The sequence below is a fragment of the Mesoplodon densirostris genome, chromosome 3 (assembly GCF_025265405.1).
Source record: "Mesoplodon densirostris isolate mMesDen1 chromosome 3, mMesDen1 primary haplotype, whole genome shotgun sequence".
Lineage (NCBI taxonomy): Eukaryota > Metazoa > Chordata > Mammalia > Artiodactyla > Ziphiidae > Mesoplodon > Mesoplodon densirostris.
In genome coordinates, this window is record NC_082663.1 from 122,212,166 (window position 1) to 122,236,974 (window position 24,809).

At 45.9% G+C, this 24,809-nt stretch overlaps 1 protein-coding gene across 3 annotated transcripts in view; it reads left to right on the forward strand.

Moving 5' to 3' along the window:
• The window catches only part of ARHGAP26 (Rho GTPase activating protein 26), a 494,532-nt gene that overhangs the window by 102,875 nt on the left and 366,848 nt on the right, over window positions 1-24,809 (forward strand). For all 3 annotated transcript variants that reach the window (XM_060093555.1, XM_060093556.1, XM_060093557.1), the window contains exons 2-4: window positions 15,333-15,428; window positions 17,060-17,121; window positions 21,443-21,514. In XM_060093555.1, the coding sequence (XP_059949538.1) occupies window positions 15,333-15,428; window positions 17,060-17,121; window positions 21,443-21,514 (230 nt within the window). The remainder of the gene's footprint in view (window positions 1-15,332; window positions 15,429-17,059; window positions 17,122-21,442; window positions 21,515-24,809) is intronic.

The following is a 24,809-nucleotide window of genomic DNA, read 5'->3' on the forward strand; positions in this document are numbered from 1 at the left end:
ACTCTCTTCCTTCAGGGAGTTTTTCCTGTGCTGACCTGCTGTCTTATAAGGTCTCGGGGCATTATGTAAATGTAATTGTTCTGAATCCTGTACCTCAGTGTTCTGTGTTCTTGTTCTGCTTTGTGTCAGGGCTGAGCAATTCACATTTAAGGCTGGAGTCTTTAGAGGTTGAGTTTTCATCTGTTGACTTAAAACAAATAGACTGCCAGTTATTTTTCCAGCAAAAATGGGTTTATTCAGGATCAACAAAGAATTGCAGTTTGGGTTCTGCAACCATGGTGAGCCACATGTGAGTCCCTGCCCAGCAAGGAGAGGTGAACTCTTTTAAAGAGGGGAAAAGGAATTTGGAAGGGCTATAGTAAACAAAGAGTCCATTGGAGGAATTGAGTGTTTAAAATATAGTGCCTTTTCATCGGCTGAGTTTTGACAGTGTCTCATAGGATGAGCTCTCGCCAACAAGAAGAGGAAGTCTTTCTACTTCCTTTTGGGCTCTGCTATCACTGTTGGGTGTGAGAGCTCCCCTTTCTGGCCTCCCAACTCTATTTTAATTGAGGTTTTTGTTTATCAATTTTTTCATTTCCCCCTTTTGATCAAGATCCTTCTCTGAAAGCATCACTGGTCAAGAGTTTGATTTTCTGGTTTTAGCAGCTTTTTGTCCCTCAGTGTAAGGAAGGACCTTTTCTGAGTGTAGTGTTCCACAGCAGAGGGAAAGTGCACAGAAACCTACTGAGGTCACATCCAAGTAATAAGGAGGGGTAGGAGAGGGAACTCTCAGGCACTTTTATCTAAAGTCCATATGTTATCAAGATCATAGTCATTGGAGACCATCTGAAATATTGTGTCATCATCAAAGGTTTGGCAGACAAACTTTCTGCAGGCCTGGTCCAGATATCTTGGAAAAGCTGTCTCATCAGATATTGTCTGCTTCAATTCTGGGGAATCTTTACATTCAGGTCACCAGATGATGTGCAGATCCAGTTTGGTTTGCTGCTTTCTTTAGGTGTGTTATGTTAATACAAGAGTCTGTTCCCTGGATCTCGGCTGCACAAAGGTTGGTTAGTAGTACCTGATAGGGTCCTTTCCAGTGAAATTGAAGAGAGTCTTTCTGGAGGTGTCTTTTCCAGTAAATGAAACATCCAGGTTGCAAGGTGTGATACTTAAGGTATTCACCTCCCGAGAGTGCACTGTGAAAAGATTGCTCTACCATAATTTTTTTTAATTTTATTTATTTTTTTATACAGCAGGTTCTTATTAGTTATCCAAAAATGGTTATTTTTAATAGAAGCAATTAGGCGTTTGCAGTATTGGAGTAGCTCTCCTTTTACCATTTGTGAGTTAAAAGAAGCATGAGCCAAGTGCATTGGGCATCTTGCGACTGTCTCAAAGGGTGAAAGTTTGAGTTTCAGAAGGGGTGGATCCCAGATTTAGAAATGTCAACAGCAATGCTTTTTGCAAAGGTATTTGGAGGGCCGCTTCAAATTTTTCCAGTTGAGTCTTAATAGCGCCATTAGTGCATTCGACTAAAACAGAGAATTGAGGGTGATAAGCTCAGTGAAAGTGTTATAACACCAGTCAAACAGTGCAGACTTGTTGAAGTACTTGATCAGTAAAGTGGGTTCCATGATCATTATGAAGGTTGAGAGGAGTTCCCCAGGTAGGGACAATCTTTTCCAAAAGAACTTTAGCCGCAGAAGAGGCAGTAAACTGTCTGCAGGGGGAGGCTTCATTCAGTCCAGTATGAAAACATACAATGACTAAAATATACTTATATCAACAGGAGGGAGGAAGCTGTATGAAATCTATTTGCCAGACTTGAATGATCTATTAGGCAGTTTAAAATGTTGGAGAGCAGGGCTTCCCTGGTGGTGCAGTGGTTGAGAGTCTGCCTGCCGTTGCAGGGGACACGGGTTCGTGCCCCGGTCCGGGAGGATCCCACATGCTGCGGAGCGGCTGGGCCCGTGAGCCATGGCCGCTGAGCCTGTGCATCCGGAGCCTGTGCTCCGCAACGGGAGAGGCCACAACAGTGAGAGGCCTGCGTACTGCAAATAATAATAATAATAATAAAATGTTGGAGAGCAGTACCCAGGCTTCCCTAGGTTGTACTTTGGACAAGTGTGACAAGTGAGGTAGGCACTTTTTGCAGTCTTGTTAATGTTTCCCACCAATGTTGATTCACAAATGCTATCATTTTGTCAGTAGACCAATGGCTGAATGGATGTGCAGTGGTGAGGAGCGGGAATTTTAGAGTCTCCAGTAGGACTGGTTGTTATTTGGTATGAACCAGTGCTTTCTCTTTTTATCAAACCAACGATTGTTTAATTTTCAACCTTGTTTTTCCTTTTTAAAGGCCAATTGTTAGGCTTCTCTAGCCAGCTTTTCTAAGTTACCATTTGGGGAACTATTTATTTGGACTATGACAGAGGTTTGGCTACTCTTGGTTTCTTTAAGGGCAGCATTCCTTGCAGAAATGTCAGCAGGTGATTTCCCATAGCTTCCAGAGAATCAAGTTTAGAATGCCCTGGAATCTTAATAATAACTAAAGTGGTAGGTTAAAGTATCACAATTGATAATGCCTGAACATAGGGGCCATTTAAAATTTTATTTCTCCTGGAAGTAAGGAAGCCATGTTGCTTCCACAACATTCCAAAATCATGAACTATTCTGAAAGCATATCTACTATCAGTATAAATACTGGCAGTTTTGCCCTTGCCGAACGTATCGGTCTGTGTAAGAGCGTATAATTCAGCCTGTTGGGCTGAGGTAGCCATAGGTAGAGACGTTGCCTCAACAATAACAAAAGGAGTTGAAATAGCACACCCAGCACAATGTTCGCATTGTCATCTTTTAAATAAGCAGCATCAGTGAACCATGAGAAGTTAACCTTACCCAAGGGAATTTACTACAGGTCATCACAAAGAGTCAGGGGGTGATCTATCAGCATTGAACAGTTGTGAGGGACTTTTTCGGTGACACAGGGGAGAAGAGTAGCTAGGTGAAGTGTATTATAATGTAATAAGTGAGGAGCAGTTAACACAAGGACTTCATAGGAGGTGAGGTGGCTGACAGAAATGTTGAGTGTGATGAAAATTCAGGAGGGCTTCTACTGCATGAGGTACAAAAATGGTTAAAGGGGATCCCACAATGATTTTCTTGTTGGCCTTAACCAAAAGGGCAATGATAGTAATGGGTCCAAGGCAAAAGGGTTTTTCACTGTGTCGTAGCGCCCAGTTGCTGGCTGTAGTGCTATCTGGTCAATGGTGGTCCCCATGTTTTTGGGTGAGTACCCCAAGGATGTTCCTTTCCCTTCATTTCCCTATACAAAAAGGAAAAAGGGAATCTGATAAATGGGATGCCCAAGGGCAAGTGGGTTCACTGAATTCTCCTTTAAGCCTTTAAAAGGCTGTGTTGTCTGGTTCTTCCCATAAAATTAGGTCAGGGTGGTGGTTCTTCAGTAAAACACACAGAAGTTTGGCCATAAGAGAGAAATTTGGAATCCAGTTTCAGTAATAACCAACTAGCCTGAGAAAACCTCACAGTTGGTTGCTTAGTTTTGGGTTTTGGGAAACTTAAGACACCATGAAGGCTATCTGGATCTAGATATAGCCTTTGTTCTGATATCAGATACCTTAAATATTGAACCTGGGTTTTGGCAAACTGCAGTTTTTTCTTGATGACCTTATGTCCCTTTAAGGCTAAAAGCTTTAGCAAGTGTATGTTATCTTCCAGTGAGGAGGCTTGAGAAGAAGAACAAAGAAGTAAATCATCAACATAGAGCAACAAAGTAGAACTTCCAGAGAACTTTTTATCATCCAAATCAGCCTTCAGGATTTGTGAGAAATAAATTTCTGAGGCATTACTGTTCAGGTGAATTGTTTTTTCTTCCCAAGTGAAGGCAAAGAGGTGCTGGCTAACTTCAACTGGAATACTAAAGAATGCCCTGCATTCATCAATTACAGTAAAGAATTTGCTTTCGTGGGAATGGATGTTAGTAATGTATGAGGGTTAAGAACAGCAGGGTGTCGAGGGATCATGTTGTTTCTTGCTCAGGGGTCCTGGACAAACCTCTACCCTCGGCCCTTAGATCTTCTTACCATAAAAATAAGAGTATTACAGGAAATAGTGCCTAGTGCAAGGGATAATGAGGCCTTGAGACTTGTAGTCTTCTATTATGGGCTTTGTACCTTGAAGGGCTTCTTATAGGGTATTGATTAATTCTGAGGAGAGGTTTTGAGGGATCTATTTGAATCTTGATGCGAGGTGTGCTATGAATTTTGCCAATATCAGTTGGAGATTTTGCCCCTAAGAAGGTTGGTAGCTGATTCAATAGGGACAAATGATCAGTGTTTCCAGAATCAGCTCTAGTATCATCAGAAATGGACCAAATATAAGATGTCAAAGGGTCATTTAATTCACTTGGTTGGCTGCTTTGATAACTACTGTCAACTTCTAGAGTTATTTTCCCCTTTTAGGAGAAAGACATTTCAGCGTGATACTTTTCTAAGAAGTCTAAGCCTAATAAATGGATGGGGCAGAGGAACTACAGAGGAAAGGGGGTTATCTCTCCAAGAGCCTACACAAAAGGGAGTAGGTTCAGAGACAGGAACCTTTTGAGGTTCATTAGAGATCCTCACTATTTGAACTCATTTAGTATCCTGAGGCTGGGGCTGTTTTGTCATAGTGGGGTTGAGCACTGAGAGTGTAGCTCCAATGTCAGGACTGGAAGAGATTCATCCATAATCTGGAGAAATATTTCTCCTTGCCGATTAAGAAGGAGGCTTGGGAAGAGCCTTTATAGTTCGTTGCAGCCCCACCATCGAGAATTGGGAGGACGTTGGAAAGGTTGGTTAGAGAGCAGAAGGTACCTGAAGTGCTTAAATTTGTAGTTATCTCTTTTCCAATGTCCTGGCTCTTTACAGTAATAGCAGAAACTAGGGGGGTTTTGGTTTCATTTGGGGGCCTTCATTTGCTGTAGTTGAAGATTAAGAATTATAGCAGTTTTCCTTTTAGGTGACTCGTCCACAGTGTGAGAGAGCTGGTTTGCCAGATTAACTAAATCTGGAGTGGACATAGTTTCCCATTCCATCCTGGTCCTTTTTACTAGAAGGGAAAGGTCCCAGTTTAGCCCATTAATAAACATAGAGTTAAGAGCTGTGTGAATGGAATCAATATCTGAAGGAAGACCAGAATTTCTTTAAAAAATAATCTGAAGTCAGTTGTAATACTTATGAACAGGTTCATCAGATTTTTGTTTGAATGCCTGAATTTTGTTTTGATCAATAGACTTTGGAAAAGCCCTAGGAATTGCCTGATGAAGTTGCCTAGTGATTGCCTGAGCCTGTTAATACAGTAAGTCAGTGAGTGGGCTGGTTTCCCAGTTGTAATTCTAGGGACCTTAAGGAGTTTCCCTATTAGCAGTTTTCATCCAATGCTGGGCCTGGCCTTCACCTACAAGCATATGACTAGCAGATATAAGCCAGAGCAATAAGGTTGATAAATTTGAATGGCTATATTAAATTCCCCAGCAAATCTGTGAGGATTTTTGGTTACTTTGGGAAAATCTTTGACTGTGGTTTGCAGTTCAACTTTGGGAATATAAGAAATTAAGTGTTTGGCCTCTGGATCCTCAGAAAACTTAATTAGAGGATCAGCATAGGTTTAGAGGAAAAGGGGGTGGGAGGAGTTTCAGGAGTAAAGGGAAGTTCGACCAGAGACTTATTAATATGGGGGAATTGAGGGTATAGACGTGTAGGTGGCAGAGAAGGAAAGGAAGAAGATGGCACCAGAGGCAGAGCCTGGGACAAAGGAACCCGGGAAGAGGAGCTGGAGGCTTCAGAAGCCACTTTATCTTTCTTTAATCATTTGTTTGTCTCAGTTAATCTTAAGATCTTATTTTGCAGAAAGACAATTTTAGGCTTCTGATAATGTTTAGAAGCCTCAAAATACCAATCAAAATAGGCATTTCATTCAGTTTTGGAAATTTTTGAGTTGTGGTTGTCCAATTCGGTTTTAAGAAAAGTTTGGGGATTTCAAAAGTTCCCCATAATGGCTTTGATATTCTAAATTGCTTTTGGTTAGGTAGGTCCATTTAGTTAGAAATGCACCTGAGGAAGGATTGTGGTATTTAAACAAAATTGGCTGGAATCCCGATGTGGGGAGTGCCCTCAAAATAGTCACATAACTGGGCTCCCATCTCTCAGAGGTTTTTCTCTTAAGCAGAGAGTAATTTTCAAACAGCCTAAACAGCTCAAATAGACTGCAGGCTGATTACCAGCCAGTGCTAAGGGAACAATCTGGTCATGAAAGAGTTGGGCTGAAGGCTGCTCAGCACAGCTCTAATGACACAGCCTAATTCTGAAGGAGTCAGGCCAAAGATACAACAACACAGTTCCACTAGAGCAGTTCAGTCCCCAAGGAGTTAGGCCAAAGGCTTAACAGCACAGATCCAGTAGAACAGCCCCAGCCCCTACTTCAAAAGGAATCAGGCCCAGGGCTGAAGTGGCACAGTTCCAATGAAACAGCCCCTATTCCAAAAGGAATGGACTGAAGGCTAGCACAGTTTGAATTGGAACAGCCTGACTTCAAAAATTAGGCTGAAGTGCCAGGTGAGTGCTTGAATATAGAACAAGGCCTTAACCAGAAAGGACAAAGTCTTAAAAATATATACCAAATAAGATCTGCAGAGGTTCAAAATGCAGAGAGGGCAGAAGCTTGGATTTGGAGAGAGGGAGAATAACTTACCCTCAAACCCCAGGGTTGGTGAGAAAAGCAGTGAGCAATAATGGGCTTGAAGTGGGTGTCACACCTGTTTGCTCACCAGCCTTGGAGTCATTGGGGGTCTTCTCTGGATCCCCATTCGGGCCACCAAAATCTTGACCTCAAACAAACAGACTGCCAGTTATTTCTCTAGTACAAAGTGGGTTTATTTGGAATCAACAAAGATTTTCCCTTTGGGGTCTACAATCATGGTGAGCCACATGCAAGTCCCTGCCCAGCAGGGAGAGGAGAACCGTTTCAAAGAGGGGAGAAGGAAGCTGGGAGGGCTATAGTAAATCCATTGGAAGAATTGAAAGTTCAAAGTATAGTGGCTTTTCATTGGCTGACTTGTGACAGTCTCTCATTGGCTAAGTTCTTGCCAGGCAAGAAGAGGAAGTCTTTCTTTTTCCTCCTGAGCACTAACTTTGTAGGACATGAGAGCTTGCCCTTCTGGCCCCCTGACACGATTAATTAGAGTTTATTAATTTTTATTAATTTTTATACATTGTAGGTCTGATGCTGACTCACTTAACATAATGATCATTGATTAGCAAATGTTCATTAAGCACTTACTATGTGACATGCAGTGTCATTCAGCTAGTCCTTGATTTCCTTATCTATAGAAGATCAAATGTAATCACTTAAACTCTCAATATTCTTATGAGGAAAAGCTAATATAGCACTTGGGAAATACAAATGTCTTTGTATACATTATTTGTATATACAGTTGACCCTTAAACAACGTGGGTTTGAGCTGGGTGGGTCCACTTATATGTGGATATTTTTCCGTTGTAAATACTACAGTACTACGTGGTCTGTGGTTGGTTGAATCTGCAGATGTGGAAGAACTGTGAATATGGAGGGCCAACTATTAAGTTATATGATTGACCCCCGTGTTGTTCAAGGGTCAGCTGTGATTATGTATATACAGTGATGATGCTAATGATCACTCGTAACTGGACCTGAACTTGGAGTTTTTAGTAGGGAGCAGAGTTTCTTTGAATCCCTCATGCTCTGCTTATCTCCAGGCTGAGTGGTGGGCACCATTGTCCAGGTTGAGAGGTGTCATCCCACAAGGAGAAAGCCCCTTGACTGTGGTTGTGTGTTCTTGGTTGAAGTGGGATGGAAAGTCAGAGTAGAAGTTCCCAAACTAAGTTCTGAGCTAGCTCCTTAGTGAAAGCCTTAATCAGTGTTTAAGTTGATCTAGTCTCTCTTCTGTATAAAAATCTGGTTTCCATTTCCTTGGGGATGAAGTTCAAATTTGTTAGCTTGGCATTCAATTCCTTTTAACTTCTCTTCCCAGTCTTATCTGCTATCCATAAAGCTGGGCTTCCTGCTATTTCTGGGTAGGTCCTCTCCTTTTGCATTTCTTTGCTTCCCATTCCTGCTTCTAGAATACCTTCCCACCCCTGCCTCCCTTCCCTGCACCTCCTCCCATTTCTAGATATCCAAATACTACTGAACTTTTAAGGTGCACTTCAAATACCACTTACTATTCTTTTTTTTTTTTTTTTTTCTTTTTCTGGGAAGCCTCCTTCAATGGCCCCAGCTGAAATAGTATCCCTCTTACACTTCGGTGGCTACTTTTTTTTTCTTTTAACTCTCAGATTGCCTTAGCATGCATTGCTTTAATTTATGTTTGTATACACAGATTGACCCTTCTAAATTGCATTCTCCTCCAGGATATGGAATGTGTACATGTCATCTTTTTATTCCTTTGAGCACACTGATATTAGATTCTCAAATATTTGAGTAAATTAGACAATATGGTATAATAGTTAAGAGTTTGGGGATCGGTGAGACCAGGTTTCTTAAACTGCCGGTTATTAACTGTGTGGCTGTGACAGGTTATTTAACCTCTCTGAGTCTGTTTACTGGTCTGCAAAATGGGAGTAATAATACGTGCTCAGTACAATGGTTGTAGGGACAAAATGATTTAAATTGCTTAGTAGGTACATATTACACAGTAAGTATCCAATAAACTAATGCATAATATATTTAAAGTTATTTTGATATAGATTAAGGTGGGTTTGGTCTCCCATATTCTTGAAGGATGTTTTCATGCAAATAGAATCAGAAACCTCATCTGGAAAAGGATGACACACCTTTCTTTGTTCTCTATTTGATTTCATTTTAAAAATCAACTCTGAAAATTTAATTACCCTTAGTGCTCTGGTTGAAAAAACAGATTCTCTGGAGTCAGTGCTGGCTATGGCCTCATTTAGGAAATGAAGTTCTAGGGGAAATGGCCTTAGGGAAAGCATGCAGGTGTGTAATCAGAATGCACATTATGTGACATGCCGTGGGTGTTGTGGTTGGTGGGTATATCACCCTTTGGAGAGATGAGAGGTTTTCCGAGTCTTCTCCAGCCAGATTTGAAAGAATGCGAGAGACATCTTGGTGGTGACTTCATCCCTCCATGTCTCAGGCTTGAATGGATAAGATCAACACAGCTTCTTGGAATGTATTAGGACACTTCTCCCCACCATGGAGGCCAGGGCCCCTCCCTCCATTGCTGATTGACAAATGTCCCCTGGACATTTGCTTCTCCGGTGGGTGTCTTCATCAGTGGGACAGGTTGAAGGTTGGCCCTGTTGTTTCTCCTTGAGTCTTGGCACACCTTCTCTGATACAGCTGCTCGCCATCTAGAGGCCACAGGCAAGGCTGCACATCACAGAAACTAGACAAATGTTAGTATTGTAAGATTTGAACATGGTCTGTTTCTTTTTGCTTATATAATGTAGCGTTCAGGCGTTTAACAAGGGGACGTCGCTTGCTTTTCTTACAGTTACTCAGTTTAAAATGCCACATGCAGACCTGGGGAAATGCCTCTCTCCAAGCACAGGTTTTGGTAGGATGTGTTCTTAGCTTGCCCAGATACGGGGAAAGAGAGAAGAGTCAGCTGGGAATGCTTCTTTCATCTGTTTTAGCTCCAGGCTTGGGGACGTGCTGGGGCTGAAAGGGGACACCTAGCTGTGACCAACAGTTGGCGTGTTCGTAGCTCATTTTCCCTGGTCACTTGGTGCAGAGAAGGTTTTACTGTACGTGCATGCTGCCAGCTCTTTCTTCAGCTCCGTGGGAATCTTCCTCAATGGACAGCATCAGGGCAGGTGGTTGTATGTTAACAGTAAGCACATTCTTGCATATGTAAGCTCCAACCAGACTTACATAAGTTGGAAAGTTTCACCTAATGTACCTAATCTGCTTTTTTTTCACTCATCAAGCATAAAATCGGGAATTTCACCTTTGAGTGTGATGAACTAGTGGAGTGCCTGACTTCCTTTCTCCCTTTGTTCTTTCTGTGACACCCGCTCTCAGTCAGGCACTGTGCTAGGTTCTGAGGATACATGAGCTGAGGATACAGTGGTGAGCATGAAGGGACACAGTCCTCACCCTTATGGAACTTACAAGTCAGGGAGATACTAATCACATAATTACCTGAGCGATATAAAATTGCTGTGAAGAAGAGGTACATAGGATTCTGGGAGGGAAATTGGGGCAGGGTTTGGTCTGATTAGATGAGTCAGGGAAGGCTTCCTGGAGGAAGGAATTGTTGAGCTGAGGGCTGCAGGCAGGAGTTGGGCCCGTTCCAGGAACTGGCAGAGGCCAGGGTTTCTAGAGCCCACTGGGAGGTGGTGGCCCAGACCCTGCAGGACCTCTCAGGCCTTGGAAGGGACTTTGGTCTTTGTTCTTAGAGCTCTGGGAAACCGTTGCAGGGTTCACTGCTGGAGCCGACACGATTGGGTGGAGAACTGCCGGAGGGACAATAGTGGATGTGGGGAGACCAGGGAGGGGCAGCTGCAGTTATCCAGGCAATGGGGGTATTTGGTTTAGGGGTTGCTGGTAGTAATGGAGAGTGCAGAACCGAGATACTTAGGAGGCAAAATGGCCAGACTTGGGAAGGACACCGTTGCCGTCAAGGACGACGCATGGGTGTCTGACTCTGACTTGTGTGGCAGGATGAATGATGGTGCCCTTTGCCCAATGAGGGACATAGGAAGGGGCCCTTGGTTGGCTCTCTGGGGAGCCGGTAGGAGGGGAGGGAGAATTTCATTTTGAGTGTGTTAAGTTTTACCTGGGAATGGGGCTTGCGGGGAAAAGCTGTAACCTCTCGGGCTCACGTCCACCTCTCAGCTCTCATGGTGGGTCCTCTCATCTGGGGAATCTCAGACACTCCAGACAAGCCAAGTTGTGTTGCTGTGGCCAATCAGATGGATGCAACAGGCTTTGAGGGCTACCTTGTTCAGCCCTGTCCTAGGCACTCATTGTGCATTGTGATACAAAACCACTCATGAATAGTTCCGGAGTCATTCTAAATGCAGGATGATGGGGCACAGAGTGTAAGTGTAATTGGCTTTCAGAGAAGGGAGAGATTAACAAGGCCTGGGGACTTTGGCGTTCTTGTGTTTTAAGCAGCCAGGAGGCCAATCCTGTTGCAAGTGCTTCTTTCGGCAGTTGGTCTTTATTAACTGTAATCAGTTTCTAAGTCCAGGAACATGTGACAGAGTAGCAAAACGTTTTAAGGGTAGTTATATCCAATCTTGGTAACTTTGGAGGTCAGATGCACTGAAAATAAATATAATTGTAAGGTGACCTTGAGTCCTTCATTATGTGTGTGTTCACGAGCCTGTGTGTTTGTGCACATGTGTGTTAAGTTTTACAAAGGAAAAAAAGGAAGTGGCTTGACTTGTGCTATTACTGGTAAAGCTTGTGTAAATCAAGGTATATTCTAACTTAAAAAATTAGGATAAACCAGCTGTTTTGGTGAAAGAAAGGTTTATGCTTGGTTTACTCTCTTAAACTCTGCAGAATTAGTGTCTGCTGTGGCAGAGCATGGCATCTCCAGGAAGAGAAGGGCAATTTTCTCTGGTCCCCGAGTGAGCAGGCAGCTTTAGGAGCAGCCCGTCAGGGCCCAGACTTCCAGCTGCTTCCATATCCCTACCCGCCTGGTCTCCTCACTCCGCGGCAGAGCCTACTTACTCTGTAAAACAGATCCTTGTCCTCCCCAGAGGCTGCCAGTCACGCCTTCTCTCCACTCTGGCCAGCATTCTGCCTTTCTAGCAACAGATGTTTCTGCAAAGTAAATATTATTGCCTCTGCTTGGCTGCTCGCTGTGTCTTGCACTGCCTGAACATGAAACAGTGGGGTTATATGAGCAGGGGGCCACGGAGCTTGGCATGCACCCAGCGCCAGCCTCCCTGCCTTCTCCTCTCCTCTTACTGGAATGTGCATGTGAGATTCCTGTGAGCATCAGAGTGAAAGTCTCCAGAAAGAAGTCTCTGTGCAGCTGCATATCCCACATGATCACCTACATAAGATGCCAGCACTCTTACTGGGTGGCAGTAGCCAAGAGGCAGTGGCTTTTGGGTGTTCTCTTTTTTTTTTTTTTTGTGGTACGTGGGCCTCTCACTGTTGTGGCCTCTCCCGTTGCGGAGCACAGTCTCCGGACGCGCAGGCTCAGCGGCCATGGCTCACGGGCCCAGCCGCTCCGCGGCATGTGGGATCCTCCCAGACCGGGGCACGAACCCGTGTTCCCTGCATCGGCAGGCGGACTCTCCACCACTGCGCCACCAGGGAAGCCCGGGTGTTCTCTTTTTGATGTCCTCTCTGTTGTCCCAAGTAATGGAGAGGAGTTGATCTGAACGGGGTGAGGCAGCATGGTGTGCCCACACGGACCTCAGTTCAGAGGACTCGCTCGAGTTGCAGATCCACTTCTTAGAGGCTGTGTGCTCTTATGTCAGTCCTTTAAGTTCTCCGAGCTCTCAGTACGGGTAATCATGCTTCCGTTCCCTGGGTCCTGTTACTGCAGGACTAATGTATTAAGGCAGAGTAGCCCAGCCTTGTCTAGAGCTGAAGCTGACAGCGTACAGTGCTCCCCCCGTGTGTCTCGCTGGCTCTCCCGACAGCCCCGCAGCTTCGGTAGGTCTCCTCACTCAGAGGATGACAACTTCTGTGAGGTGAGTTGACAGAGACTTTATGACTAACCCAGGATTAGCTACATAGCTGGTAAATGGTGGAGCTGCAACTCGAACCCAGGGGCCAGTGGAGGTTGGGATGAGGGCAGGGGGCTGGGGAAGGGGTTGACCAGTGTAGAAGCAGGACCCCATGTAACGCAGGTGGAGAAGGGAGGTTCTCCAAAGCAAGCTGGAGATGATATTCCTAAAGTTGGGGAGTAGATGCTGAACAAGGAAACAGCAGGCGTCCACTGTACCTTTACCCAGAGAATGCTGTGTCTGGCATGTGTCGTTCAAGCCCATGGTGAGTTCCTTTTCAGATTCCAGTAACTGGGCTTCTCACTCTACCCAGCTGTCCTCCTGGGCCCACAGCCCAGTACTGACTCCATACCAGGACTCGTTACCTAATCTCCCATCCAGGGCACCGGCCTCTTTATCGGCTTTGTGGGGCCCACAGCGCTTCTCGGGTGTGCTGTGTGCCACCGCACAGGGAAATCAGGTTACCTCCTGGTTGTAAGCTAACAGGCCTGCTCCTGGTTCAGTGGGTCTCCTGTGGAAGGCCCCACAGAGGCCCCGTCTTGCATTATTAGCCACTCCTTGATCCTTCCTGGCAGCTGCCCCTGGCAGCATGGCCTTTCAGGTGTGTGCTGGGAGCTTTCCCAAGCCTGGCTGACTTTTCTCTCTTTTTCCACTTTGTTGAGAAGATGGTCCAGCTTGAGTCCTGCTTGCCCTATTGGGGAGGCACAGGGGGGTTGCTGAATGGATAGAGAAACAGTCCTGTTCTTACTCTTTGCTCAGGCCTTTCTCTGTGAGTTCTGATCAGGGAAACATTCCGGCAAAGCCAAGACTGAGGACCACCTGCCCACATTCCATGCACCCCACACGTGGGGCCTCTCGGAGGGCTTTGTCTTTGTCTGGGAAAGACTATTCTCCCTCCTTTTCTCCCTGCCTGCCTGTGGCTGCCCCTGTCCTTCCTCCCCACAACGTTCTGACTTTCAGATGCATCTGTTTCTTTCTTGACTTGCCAGGGACTGATGTGTGTTCTCAGGGATCTCCTCAGCCTGGGTTGGCAAGTCTTAAGAGATGCCTGATTTCCCTGTTGGCATCTTTGGACTTCCGGCCAAGAACCATTCCATTAAATTGACCGAACCAGGGAGAGACCAGAGACTGCTGGCCGTTGGCTCCTGTGTTCTCCTCCACTCCAAGTGCCTTCCCCTTCTGGTGTTGAGCGAGCGGAGGGCCTTGCACAAGCCACGGCTAGCTCGGGACCCACGTCATCCGAGCTCAGGTTGGGAGGGTGGTCCCGGAGCAGGAGCCCCTGGTATCCATACGGTGGTCGGAGCCTCAGACCTGAGTACAGCAGGACGGCCCTGCTTGGCTCTTCCACTGGCACCGTTGCTTGGGATGAACACTGGGATCGGTGAACTCAACACTGGCAGCTGGATTTGTGTACAGTCCCCCAGCCCCCTCCTCCATACACGCGCGTTATTCATCATGTACTGAGTCAGGGTGCAGTGCCAGGTACCTGGAGAGGAAACAAACGAGCAGATGGAAAAAACATGACCCCTAACCTCGAGGGACAAATCTACGAGCTAAAGAGAAGGGCTGAGGCTCATGGATGCTTATATTCCAAGAGGCTCTGTTGATCTGTGAAGCCAGAATCCCCGCCCTCCACTCCCCCCAGTACCTTATTAAAGCCAGACCTCGTTGCCAGTTATGCCTCATATTTCCCTCCTCTGGGAATTTGAACATAATGCCATTTCCCCTTCAATGAGGGAAACATGTCCGAGGGTAATTTGAATGATTAGCCTAATCTGCAGGAAGGCTGCACGTGGAAGTAAGTTAAGCATGTTTGTGCCGAGCAGCCTTGTCTGTCAGGCCACTTAAAGGTGCCTCGGTGGTTTATACCCTTAACAGAAGCTGAGGGTTCAGGAAGGATCATTGGCTTTTATTACTGTCTTAAATGAAAGCTTATTTTTTAAATTTGACAAGGGCCTCCAAGAGGTTTCTTTATAGATACCACGTGTGGGGTGTGTTTTTACCCCAACTCAGAACATTGCCAGGGCTTTGTTCTCGGGGCAGCGGTGGAACGAGGTGACCCAGGTGACCCAGGAAACTGGTTCAGGTGGAGATTCGTCAGGTTGGCGGCTGCTCTGCTTTGAGTGGAGCCCAGAGGGTTCTGAGAACTCGGGCCTCCCGCGTCCTTGAGTCGGAAGGGGAGGTCCGGGTGCGCCTGTGAAGTGCCAAGCCCTTTGTGCCAGCTCCCTTGTGCGTTGCACTGAGGTGGGGGGTATTGTTGAGTCTCATGTGAGGACAGCTTCAGTGACCCCCACTGGTGTCAGGTGGAGGTGGCAGGACTCGATGCGTAGCCGGAGGAATTAGAGAGTGAGGACCAGACTTGTGAAAGCAAATGTAGCAAAAATATTAACTTCTGAATTATTTCATGTTATAAACAAGTATTCACTCTTTTGAATTTACATTCTTTTGTGCTCTGAGATGGACTCAGGAACAGATCTGCTAGCTGCTGTATTAGTAAAAGGACTAAAAGGTGCAGGAAACATGAAAACAGGTTTATTTCAGTAATTCATATTTTTTACTCTCTCTTTTTTTTTTTTTTTTTGCTAGATTTGTCTTCAGCGAAGCGGAAATTTGCAGATTCCTTAAATGAATTTAAGTTTCAGTGCATAGGAGATGCAGAAACAGATGATGAAATGTGCATAGGTAAGTCATAACCACATGCAAGAGTTAAAAAAGTTCACTGTGTGCCACAGCTTTCAATGTCCTCTCTGAGTCTTTCCCCTGGAATAGGGAGTATGTAAGTGTTGTAAATTAAGAAGTCAGTATTAAGAGTGGAGCGGGCAGGGTTGAGTGAAGGTCAGGGCCCGGGGCTCTCCAGGGCTTCTCCTCAGAGCCCTGGGATTGCAGTGGCTCTCACCCTGCGGCCTGCAGGAGAAAGCGGGAAGGTTCGCTGTGGGGCTCCTATCTCCGCCCTCTGTTAGCGTTCTGCTTCTGGCTGGCTCTGCAACGTCCTTCCCCCAACCACAGTACTTTAGAATTAGAGCAAAAGCAGAACATGGGTAGATGGGAGAAGAGTTAGATCAGAGGTTGCAGGTGATGGCTCATGGGCTGAGGTCCTAATGCAGCCATGTTTCCTTGGGCACTCATTTTTTAAAATTGAATTACCATGTAAGTTGAATTTATGTAAAGTTCCAGTTTTCTAGCTTCTTTGAAAATTGGGGAGCCTGAGCAGCCGGCCCCTCATTCTGTCCTGGCAACAGTTGGCTAGAGCTATGTAGCTGTCGCTGCCTTCGGATGGGGAGAGGAGCTCCGTATCTGGGACACGGCCCCGCCTCTCCCATGCAATTTTCCTTATTTAACAAGAGGCTGAGAGCGGAGGTTACCATTTGTTAGCTTGCTGCGCCGTGTCGCTCTTCACCATCCCCTGTCCATCTTCTGAGGGCAACACTGAGCACAGAGGATTTGCAATGTCAAGACACCTGTCTTTGTCAGGGCCTAGTCATTGCACCTTATTCTTCCATTGGGCATCTTGGTGGACTCCATTAAGTGAGCAAGAGTTGAGCAAGTTACATTGAATTAAGTCACCAAATGCTTATGGATTCCCTGTTAGCATGCAGAAAATCAGGATCTGGGGATGAGCAGAGGGAATTGGGAGACAGCTGAGAGCAGTGAAAACGTATCTTTGTTGTAACTCCTGAATATACAGATGTTTTTCCCAGCATTACATGAATGTCTGGAATATCCTTAGGGCTATTGTATGCAGTGCTTATTGCCTTTGGAATAATCCCTGCGAAAGAGACTGTCCACATCTGACTGCTGTGCTGCCAGCTGTGTTGCAATAATAAGGGGCTTGAGGACTCAGAGAGGAGGAACCCAAGGAAAAGCCAGAGATGTGGCTTCCAATGCCAGCAGTGTTGTTTGTTTAGCTCTGGTGCAAAGAAAAGGTTGGGTTCTGACGCAACCCCACAACAAAGGTTGAGGAGGTCAAATCCTGGGCAGGAAATCCTTGAACTCCAAAGAGGAACTCTGCCCGGTCCAGCCTGGAGCCTGGGAGCTGGCCAGCATCCCATCAGTCCTGGGTTCTCTCAGGAACAGGCAGGTCTTTTCCTTGAAGGAAACCCTTCCCTAGCTAGAGTGCCCGGTGGATTATCCTGCATTTCTGGGTCATCCTTAGTGGTTAATGATGAAAAGATAAGGGGAGCCTTGGGAAGAGTTGTCTTTAGGTCTCTGCATATGCCAAGGGATTTCAGTCCATAACACAATAGCTGTATCTGGAAGGGTTTCCAAAGGCCTGTCACTCTACTTCCACCTCATGGCCCCTTTCTCTTTTTCAGCAAGGTCTTTGCAGGAGTTTGCCACTGTCCTCAGGAATCTTGAAGATGAACGGATACGGATGGTGAGTATGGCTGGGCTGCCCTTGGTCCTGGACAGTGCGGTCACATCGAGGGAACACAGGATTTGTTGTCAGAAGAACAGGGTTTGAGTCCAGGCTCTGCCACTTGAGTGCTCTGGGCTCATGAGCAAGCCTCATCTTCTCATCCTTGCTGGGTTTGAAACCTTTTGTAAATATTTAAAGGATTACCCTGGATGACTTAGAACCACATCGTTGTCCTACTAAAGATTCACTATAAGGTGTATATATAAAGTATATGACTTAAGGTGGATCTTTTGAATTATTTAACTTTTGGGAGCTTGAGATTCCTTACTGGCAGAATGGGAATGAAGGTGCCCTACCCTGCTCCCCTCCTTCTCACCTTATTAAACCCATCCAAGAGCTCTCCTTCACTTTCAGTTCCAGGGTACCTAACACAGTGCCTGCCATGTTGGTAGGCATCCAATCAAGGGGTACTTAGTAAATGATGGGAACCATAAGAAGTTCTTCAAAGAGAGGCAGTGTGCAAATTCAAGAATCAAACACTGATCTCCAGGTTCTTAAGAGAGATCTTCTGTACAAGGCTTTATTCTGATGTGGTCCAGCATTCACAGATGAGGGATTTTGGCTCCACAGGAAGCTCTTTTCGGCCTCCCTCTTATTCCTAAGACATCAGGAATGAAGCTGCATGCTGATTAGTCGCCAGGTGGGCTTGTCTCTAGGCAGCAGTGCTCCGGAGGCCCAGGGAAGAGTCATCAATGAGGATTTTTCTTCTCTTCCCATACTAACAGCCAGTGGTTTCAGGACTAAGTCTACTGTGTTAGTCTGCTTGGGTTGCCGTAACAAAATTCCATAGACTGGGTGGCTTAAACAACAAACATTTATTTTTCACAGTTGTGGAGACTGAGTAGTCCAAAATCAAGTTGCTGGCTGATTTGGTTCCTGGTGAGGGCCCTCTTCCTGGCTTGCAGACAGCCACCTCTTTGCTGTTTTCTCCCAGGGCAGAGAAAGTGTTGAGGAAACTGTCCTGTCTCTTGCAAGGTCACTAATCCCATCATGAGGATTCTCTCCTCATGACCTATAATTGTCTCCAAAGGCTCCATCTCCAAATATCAATACTATCACATTGAGGGTGTTAAAAGATAAACTGAGGCATGTTTAATTTTTAAGTGTATTTAAACAAAAATTGATTCAACTTGGGCAGAACCAACCCGGAAGTGGTTAGGAGCACTCCATCAACAGGAGGTAGGGCAAAGACTTTTATATAGCAGATGTGGAAACAAAGCAAGGAAATTATTTGATTGGCTCTAGCTTAAGCGGTTGCCTTATTTGGGAAAGTCTAGTTGTTTGTGATTGGTTTCAGTTTCTTAACCTTGAGGTTTTGGTTTGCTTATGTAGGCTGCTAAGCCATTAAAGTCACCTCAGTCTAATGGCCTCCTTCTTTAATTGAACAGGGGTTAGGGCTTCAATATTTGAATTTTGGAGGGGATGCAGTTCGGTTCACAGCCTCTACCAAGACATGTAGCCATGCATTTTCTACTTTAAGCCTCATGATGACCCTGAAGTGGGACCTTTATCATCACCGTTGTCCAGATGAAGATACCAAGGTTTACAGCTGTTAAGTAACATGCCCAAGATCACACAGTTTAATAAGTAGCACAGCCTGGATTCAAACCCAAGTGCGTGTGATACCAAAAGAAGCTGGCATTTCTTTAAAACTCTAACGAGAGCAGAAGCCTCTCACTTTATGCTCTGCAGAGAGAGACACTATTTGCCTTGATTGCTCCCTGCTGAGTGCTTGAACCAGAATTAGGAGGGCGGCGGCGGCGGCAGCAGCAGCAGGGATGGTAGTGGGTGGAGGCAGAGGAAGGCTTGTGTGTTTGTGCACGTGCTAGTGCCTTAGAAAGGGAAGTGATTCTTTTGAGTCTGATTCTTGGCAGAGTTATTATTTGGGGGTGGAGGGTATGGTGAGCAAATCACGATGAATACCCTGCACATTGCTAAGGTCTGGGGTAAGGGAACAATGACTGGATTATACTTTCCAGCGTGCCTCTGCAATTTTATTATTAATGTCAGTGAATCTAGTTTCTGCTGTCTGCGTCTGAGTATCTGGCCATCGCAAGCCCCTTCCTTACCTCCTCACCCTGTGACAGCTTCATCATCAATTCAGCTTAGCCTAGCAAAGCTGTACCTTCTTTGGGAAGCCTTCCCTGACTCCCCAAATGGAATATTCGGCCATCCTTTGTGTTTTCTGAATGTCTAGTTCATGCCTCTGATTCTGCATGTACCACACTGTGTCCTGATAGTCACTGCACGTGTTTGTGTCCCATAGGAAATATGAGTTCGTGAAGGGCAGAGAATGGACTGCTGTGCCTTGAATATCAGCACAGTGCTTGGAACTGAGTGGAAATTACATAGTCATAGAATCTTAAACCCAGACAGACCTTATTCCTCACCGTGTGCAGTCCCTCATTTGACAGCTAAGAAAAGTGAGGTCTCCTGAAGGCTGATAGCGTGCTGTAGCAGGACTGGGACAAGGACTTGGGTGTCCTGATTCCCAGGTGGGAAGTTAGGGCTTTTGTATATTTAGCATCTAGTTAGGGCTGGATTCTCGCCCATGGGTGTCCACTGGAACAACTTGGGGAGTTTAAAAAACACTGATGCCTGGATCGAGGTACAGAGATCCTGATTTATTGGTCTGGAGTGTGGCCTGGACATCGGGAATTTTAAAAGCTCCCCAGGTGAGCCTAACCTTCGGCTAATGTTGAGAACCAATGGGCCTCAACCTCAAAGTGGCCTCAAAGTGGCTCAGAGCTCCATTGTGAGTTTCAGAGACTTACACTTGATTTGTGGGAAAGACTGAAATAAGTGAGCCAATAAAGCAACATCAAATGACAATAAAAATCAAACAAGTTAAATAACATTGCAACACTCTAGAGTTAAAATGCTCTCTTTTAAAATAAGTGCTCTCAAAATTGAAGAAAAGGCAAGTGGCAATACATTTGGAGACCTGCCACCTTCTACCCCTCACATTGTCTAGTTAGTTCTTTGCTGTTTCCATCTATGGCTTCTGGCATTTACTCTGTTGGTTTCATTGCAATGGATAGGCAATGTGATTTAGAAAAATAATGCTTTGTTGCGATGAGATTCCTGAAATAATTAGTTGAGTGACGAGTGAGCAATGAATGACTTAAAAGGAAAGATTGTAAAATATTGTGCTGTCTTAGAAAAGACCATAGAATCTTAGAGCTGGAACAATCCACCCCACTCATTTTGCAGCTGAGGAAATTAGAGCCCAGAGAGGTTAAATGTTTTGCCTGTGGTCACACAGTTGGCAGCCAATCAAGAAATCATTCTTTCATTTAGTCATTGAAAAATGTTTAAGTGCTCCTTTGTTTCAGCACTCTTCTGTGTTTTGGGGATGGTGGCGGACAAGTGAACATTTACAAGAGAGTGGCGTGTGTGTGTGTGCCTGTGTGTGCATGCATGTGCACGTCTTGTAATGCTGAACCAGAAAACTTCAGCTGGCTTACATCTTCTGAAGAAAACACTTGGTGGGGTAGTGGGAAGTTTCTCTGGATTGCATTGGTGGTCAGAGAAGGCCTCTCTAAAGAGGTGACCTTTAAGCTGAAACCTGAATTACAATAAGTAATGAGTTGTGCACACAACTATTTGGGGACAAAGCATCTGAGGGAACAGCCAAATGCAAAGGCTCAGAAGTGGGGCAGGTTTGGCCCATTTGAGGTGCGTTCGGGTGACCGTTTAGTTGAGGGCAGGACCTGGGGGGGGTGAGCGTGGTGAGATGAAGTTGAAAAGCAGCCAGTGGCCAGGAGGCACAAGCGTCCTGATCCCCCTCCAGAACTGGTAGGGCTACACAGAATCAGGCTTGGGTGGTTTTCATGCCACCAAAAGTGGAGGTGTTTTTGGGGGGAGGGTTAACCTAGACTCAGTGTTGACCTACTTTAAATATATCTACTTAAATATAACTTGGCTGAATGAGCATTTACAAGAAGATGTCACCTGAAGCTTGAAATTTAGACCCTACTCTGCCACCAGTTCCACTCTGCCGTCAATGTGGTTGCTTACGTTTTTAGAGGTCCTCATTTTTATTTTTAAATAATCTATCTTACTCATGCACAGGAAGAATGTGTTTTGAACTGATGACTAGATTTCGATTTGGCATGCTGTTGGGTCAGGTGTAAGGAAGAGGTGACACGTGCACCATTGTGCTTACTGAGATCTTATACTGAAGCATGGGGAGCCCTTTTGTGCCAGGACTGCTGTGGTTCTTTACTGACCCTGCTTCTCTGTCCCCCTCCCCGACCCCTCTGCTTTTCCTCTCCAGATTGAGAATGCCAGTGAAGTGCTCATCACTCCCTTGGAGAAATTTCGAAAGGAGCAGATTGGGGCTGCCAAGGTGAGAATTTCGCAAGCCTTGTTCTTGGATTTTAGGGCAGGAGGTCTGGAAAACACACCACCTTCTTCAGAAGATCTAAGCCCACCATTTTCAGGGAATCCTGGGCGAATAAGCTTAAAGCCCAGCTCATCTGTTCTTCACAAGTGTCTGAAGTAAGACTGAGAGGTCAACCCCAGAGCTGTCATTCTAGTGTTTTGACATCTAATCGTGTTGTGCTAGTTCATAAACCATCCAAAGGAAGAAACCACACCTCCTTTGTGTGAGTAGATACCTGTGTGTTTGGACACCATGGAATTGTATTGTTTGTGGAGGTCCAGGACTGGAGCCTAGGACAGGGGTTGCAGATAGGCCCCTGTGGGCATGGGGACACTCTTCTTAGCCCACTTTAGCTGTGTATGAAAAGGAGCCCTCTGTCATTAGACCTTTACATTTTTTTCAAGAGAAACTGAAAAGTTAAAGGGTTTTATAGGAAATTTCCTGGCTTTCAAAAAATGTTGGCAAATAATTTAAAAATATATATTACACATTGTGCAAATCAAAAAGCGGGACTGCTTCAACCCAGAGGTCACCATTTGTTATAGCTGACCTGGAGGGACTGTAGCTGAAAGTTGGCTGACTCTAACCTGTTACTGAAAGATTGAGAAGGGAATTTTATTCATTTTTTAAAGGTGGATTCTCTGGGGTCCCCTGCCCTGTGATAAATCACTAGACAACCCTAGCGAGATTGACCTTCAGTAGAGTGTTAGAGACCACCTGCAGGCAAGATGTTTTCATTGGAATCAATGAAAGCAAAAAGATTTTCAAGATTTTCTTCCAGTTTTTTTTTTTTTTTTCTGGAGCTGTGAGTCATTTGGCCTCAGTCCCTTGTGCCACCTGCAGGGGGTTTTGGGCAACATCACCCTCTTACTTGTGGAGAAGGTGTGGATTTTACTCAGTTGTGAAATGGCCTTGAGAGATGCCTGCCTGTAGGTGGGAAAAACATAGCTGAAGTGTAACAAAGTGGGCTCTCCCCTCAGCCCCCAACTAAGTGCATGTGCTTTCTAAAAATGAATATGATTAGGATGTGACAGAGATGTTCGGTTCAGTCAGGGTTATTCAGAGGGAGGAATGGCCCTACTTTGAAGGAGGGACCATGGCCAAGATTCTTCTTCCACTGTTACAGCACTTCCCTACCAATTTTACAGTTTTCATTTATGAAGATATTGGAGCTCATTGGTCTTCTATCAGAGGTTAAGGGATGTATAATTTAAAGGAAGTCTTATTCCACTAAGATTTTGTCCGAGACTTGGAAACAAGCCCAGGGATGGATGGGAAAATGCCGAGTGCCCCTCCCTGAGTTCTCAGACCCAAGGAGCACCGTCTCTTTCGTGGCCTTGGGGCCTGCGCTTTCCCCTCCCGCAAACACACAGTGGCTCTGGAGGTTCCGAAGAGCTTGGAGGCAGAGGCGGAGCAGACCCATTCACTGAGTTATCTTTCTAGAAGTCACTTCTCCAGTAGGCGTCTCCTGACGCCTCTCACTCCAGCCTCTTCCTTGGGCGGCGTGGGGGTTACCATAGTTACCACGGAGGAAGAGCAGAAGGCTCAGTGGGTTCCTTTGGGGTTAGTATCAGTGATCCGAGTGACAGGAGCAGGTACTTTGCTGGGGGCTGTAGATGGTGAGAAACACGAGAATTAAAAAATTTATATGAAACAGTCACTCACCAAAACATGTTTCCCCTCACACACATTGTCTTCTCTCATTCCTGTTGAAGAATGAGGTGATGACGTTGGGGATGATTTCTCATCCCTCCCCCTTCGTTATTTTTTTTTTTTTTCAGTCTACCTGTTCCTCTTCCCCACCCCCCATCCTCGTACATGTATATCACAGTATTACGTGTGCTTAAGAGAACACAGAGAAACAACCCCTCTACTAGGCCATCTAGGGAGCAGACTCAGGAATACCTCAAAGACCTTACTTCTGAAGTCTGCCCGTGTGATTCTAAAATTACCCTTCCTCCTCCTCCCAGGTCTGGTGTGCTTCGGTTGCTATAACAACCTGTTGCTACTTGCAGGAAGCAGAAGTTAGAGTTCTGGGGGTGAAGGCTGCATGTGAGGAGCATTCTTGTGCTAACGTGGCTGCTCTGGGGTAGGGCGGACCCTGGGGCTTGGCTTAGCTGTGGCCCTGCTTTTCTTTTTTTTTCTTTTTCCTTTTTTTTTTTTTTTTTTGTGGTACGCGGGCCTCTCACTGTTGTGGCCTCTCCCGTTGCGTAGCACAGGCTCCGGACGCGCAGGCTCAGTGGCCACGGCTCACGGGCCCAGCCGCTCCGCGGCATGTGGGATCTTCCCGGACCGGGGCATGAACCCGTGTCCCCTGCATCGGCAGGCGGACTCTCCACCACTGCGCCACCAGGGAAGCCCTGGCCCTGCTTTTAGATTTCTGAGTTTGGGGGAGTTTATTTTTCCTGCAGCTGAAGCTGGGCTCTCCAGTGAAAGTAGAATAGACATCAGAGAGAGTGGCTAAAAGTGGGACTGCTTGAGTCCAAATCCCACTTGTGCCACTTGCATGTAAACGTGGAGAGGTTACTGACCTTCTCCACACGTTTCCTGAGCTGAGAAATGGGGATACTGAGAGTGCTTACCTTACAGAGTTATTATGAGGAAGAAATGAGTGAACTCCTATAAAGTGCCGCTCAGAACACTGTCATAAAATCTATTAACTATTCTATTCGATACACACAGTTCATTCACAAAAAACAGGGGAGAGCCTGCTGTGTGCCCGGCACCATGCGCCACACTGCTGTTCGATACAGGTAAATGCAGATGTGGTCACCATGCTCATGGTGTGCAGGGAGAAAGGCACTGGACAGAATGATATGAATAAGCGTGTGACTGCAAGTTGTGGTGGGTGCTGTGACGGGTTGCCTTCATGGACGTGGAACTTGGAAAGCAAATGGTATCCTAATGAGGAGGTGGGGTTAGATGATGGACTACATCGTTGCCGCCACCAGCATGACTGCCACCAGCATCATCAGCACTGAATTCTATCGAGCACTTTCCATGTGCCAGGCACTCTACCAAGCACTGGATATGGTTTATCTCATTTAGTCCTGACAGTCCTGCAATGGGATGAGTGTTCCTATGCTTTTTTTTTTTTTTTTTTGCGGTACGCGGGCCTCTCACTGCTGTGGCCTCTCCCGTCGCGGAGCACAGGCTCCAGACGCGCAGGCTCAGCGGCCATGGCTCACGGGCCTAGCCGCTCCGTGGCATGTGGGATCCTCCCGGACCGGGGCACGAACCCATGTCCCCTGCATCGGCA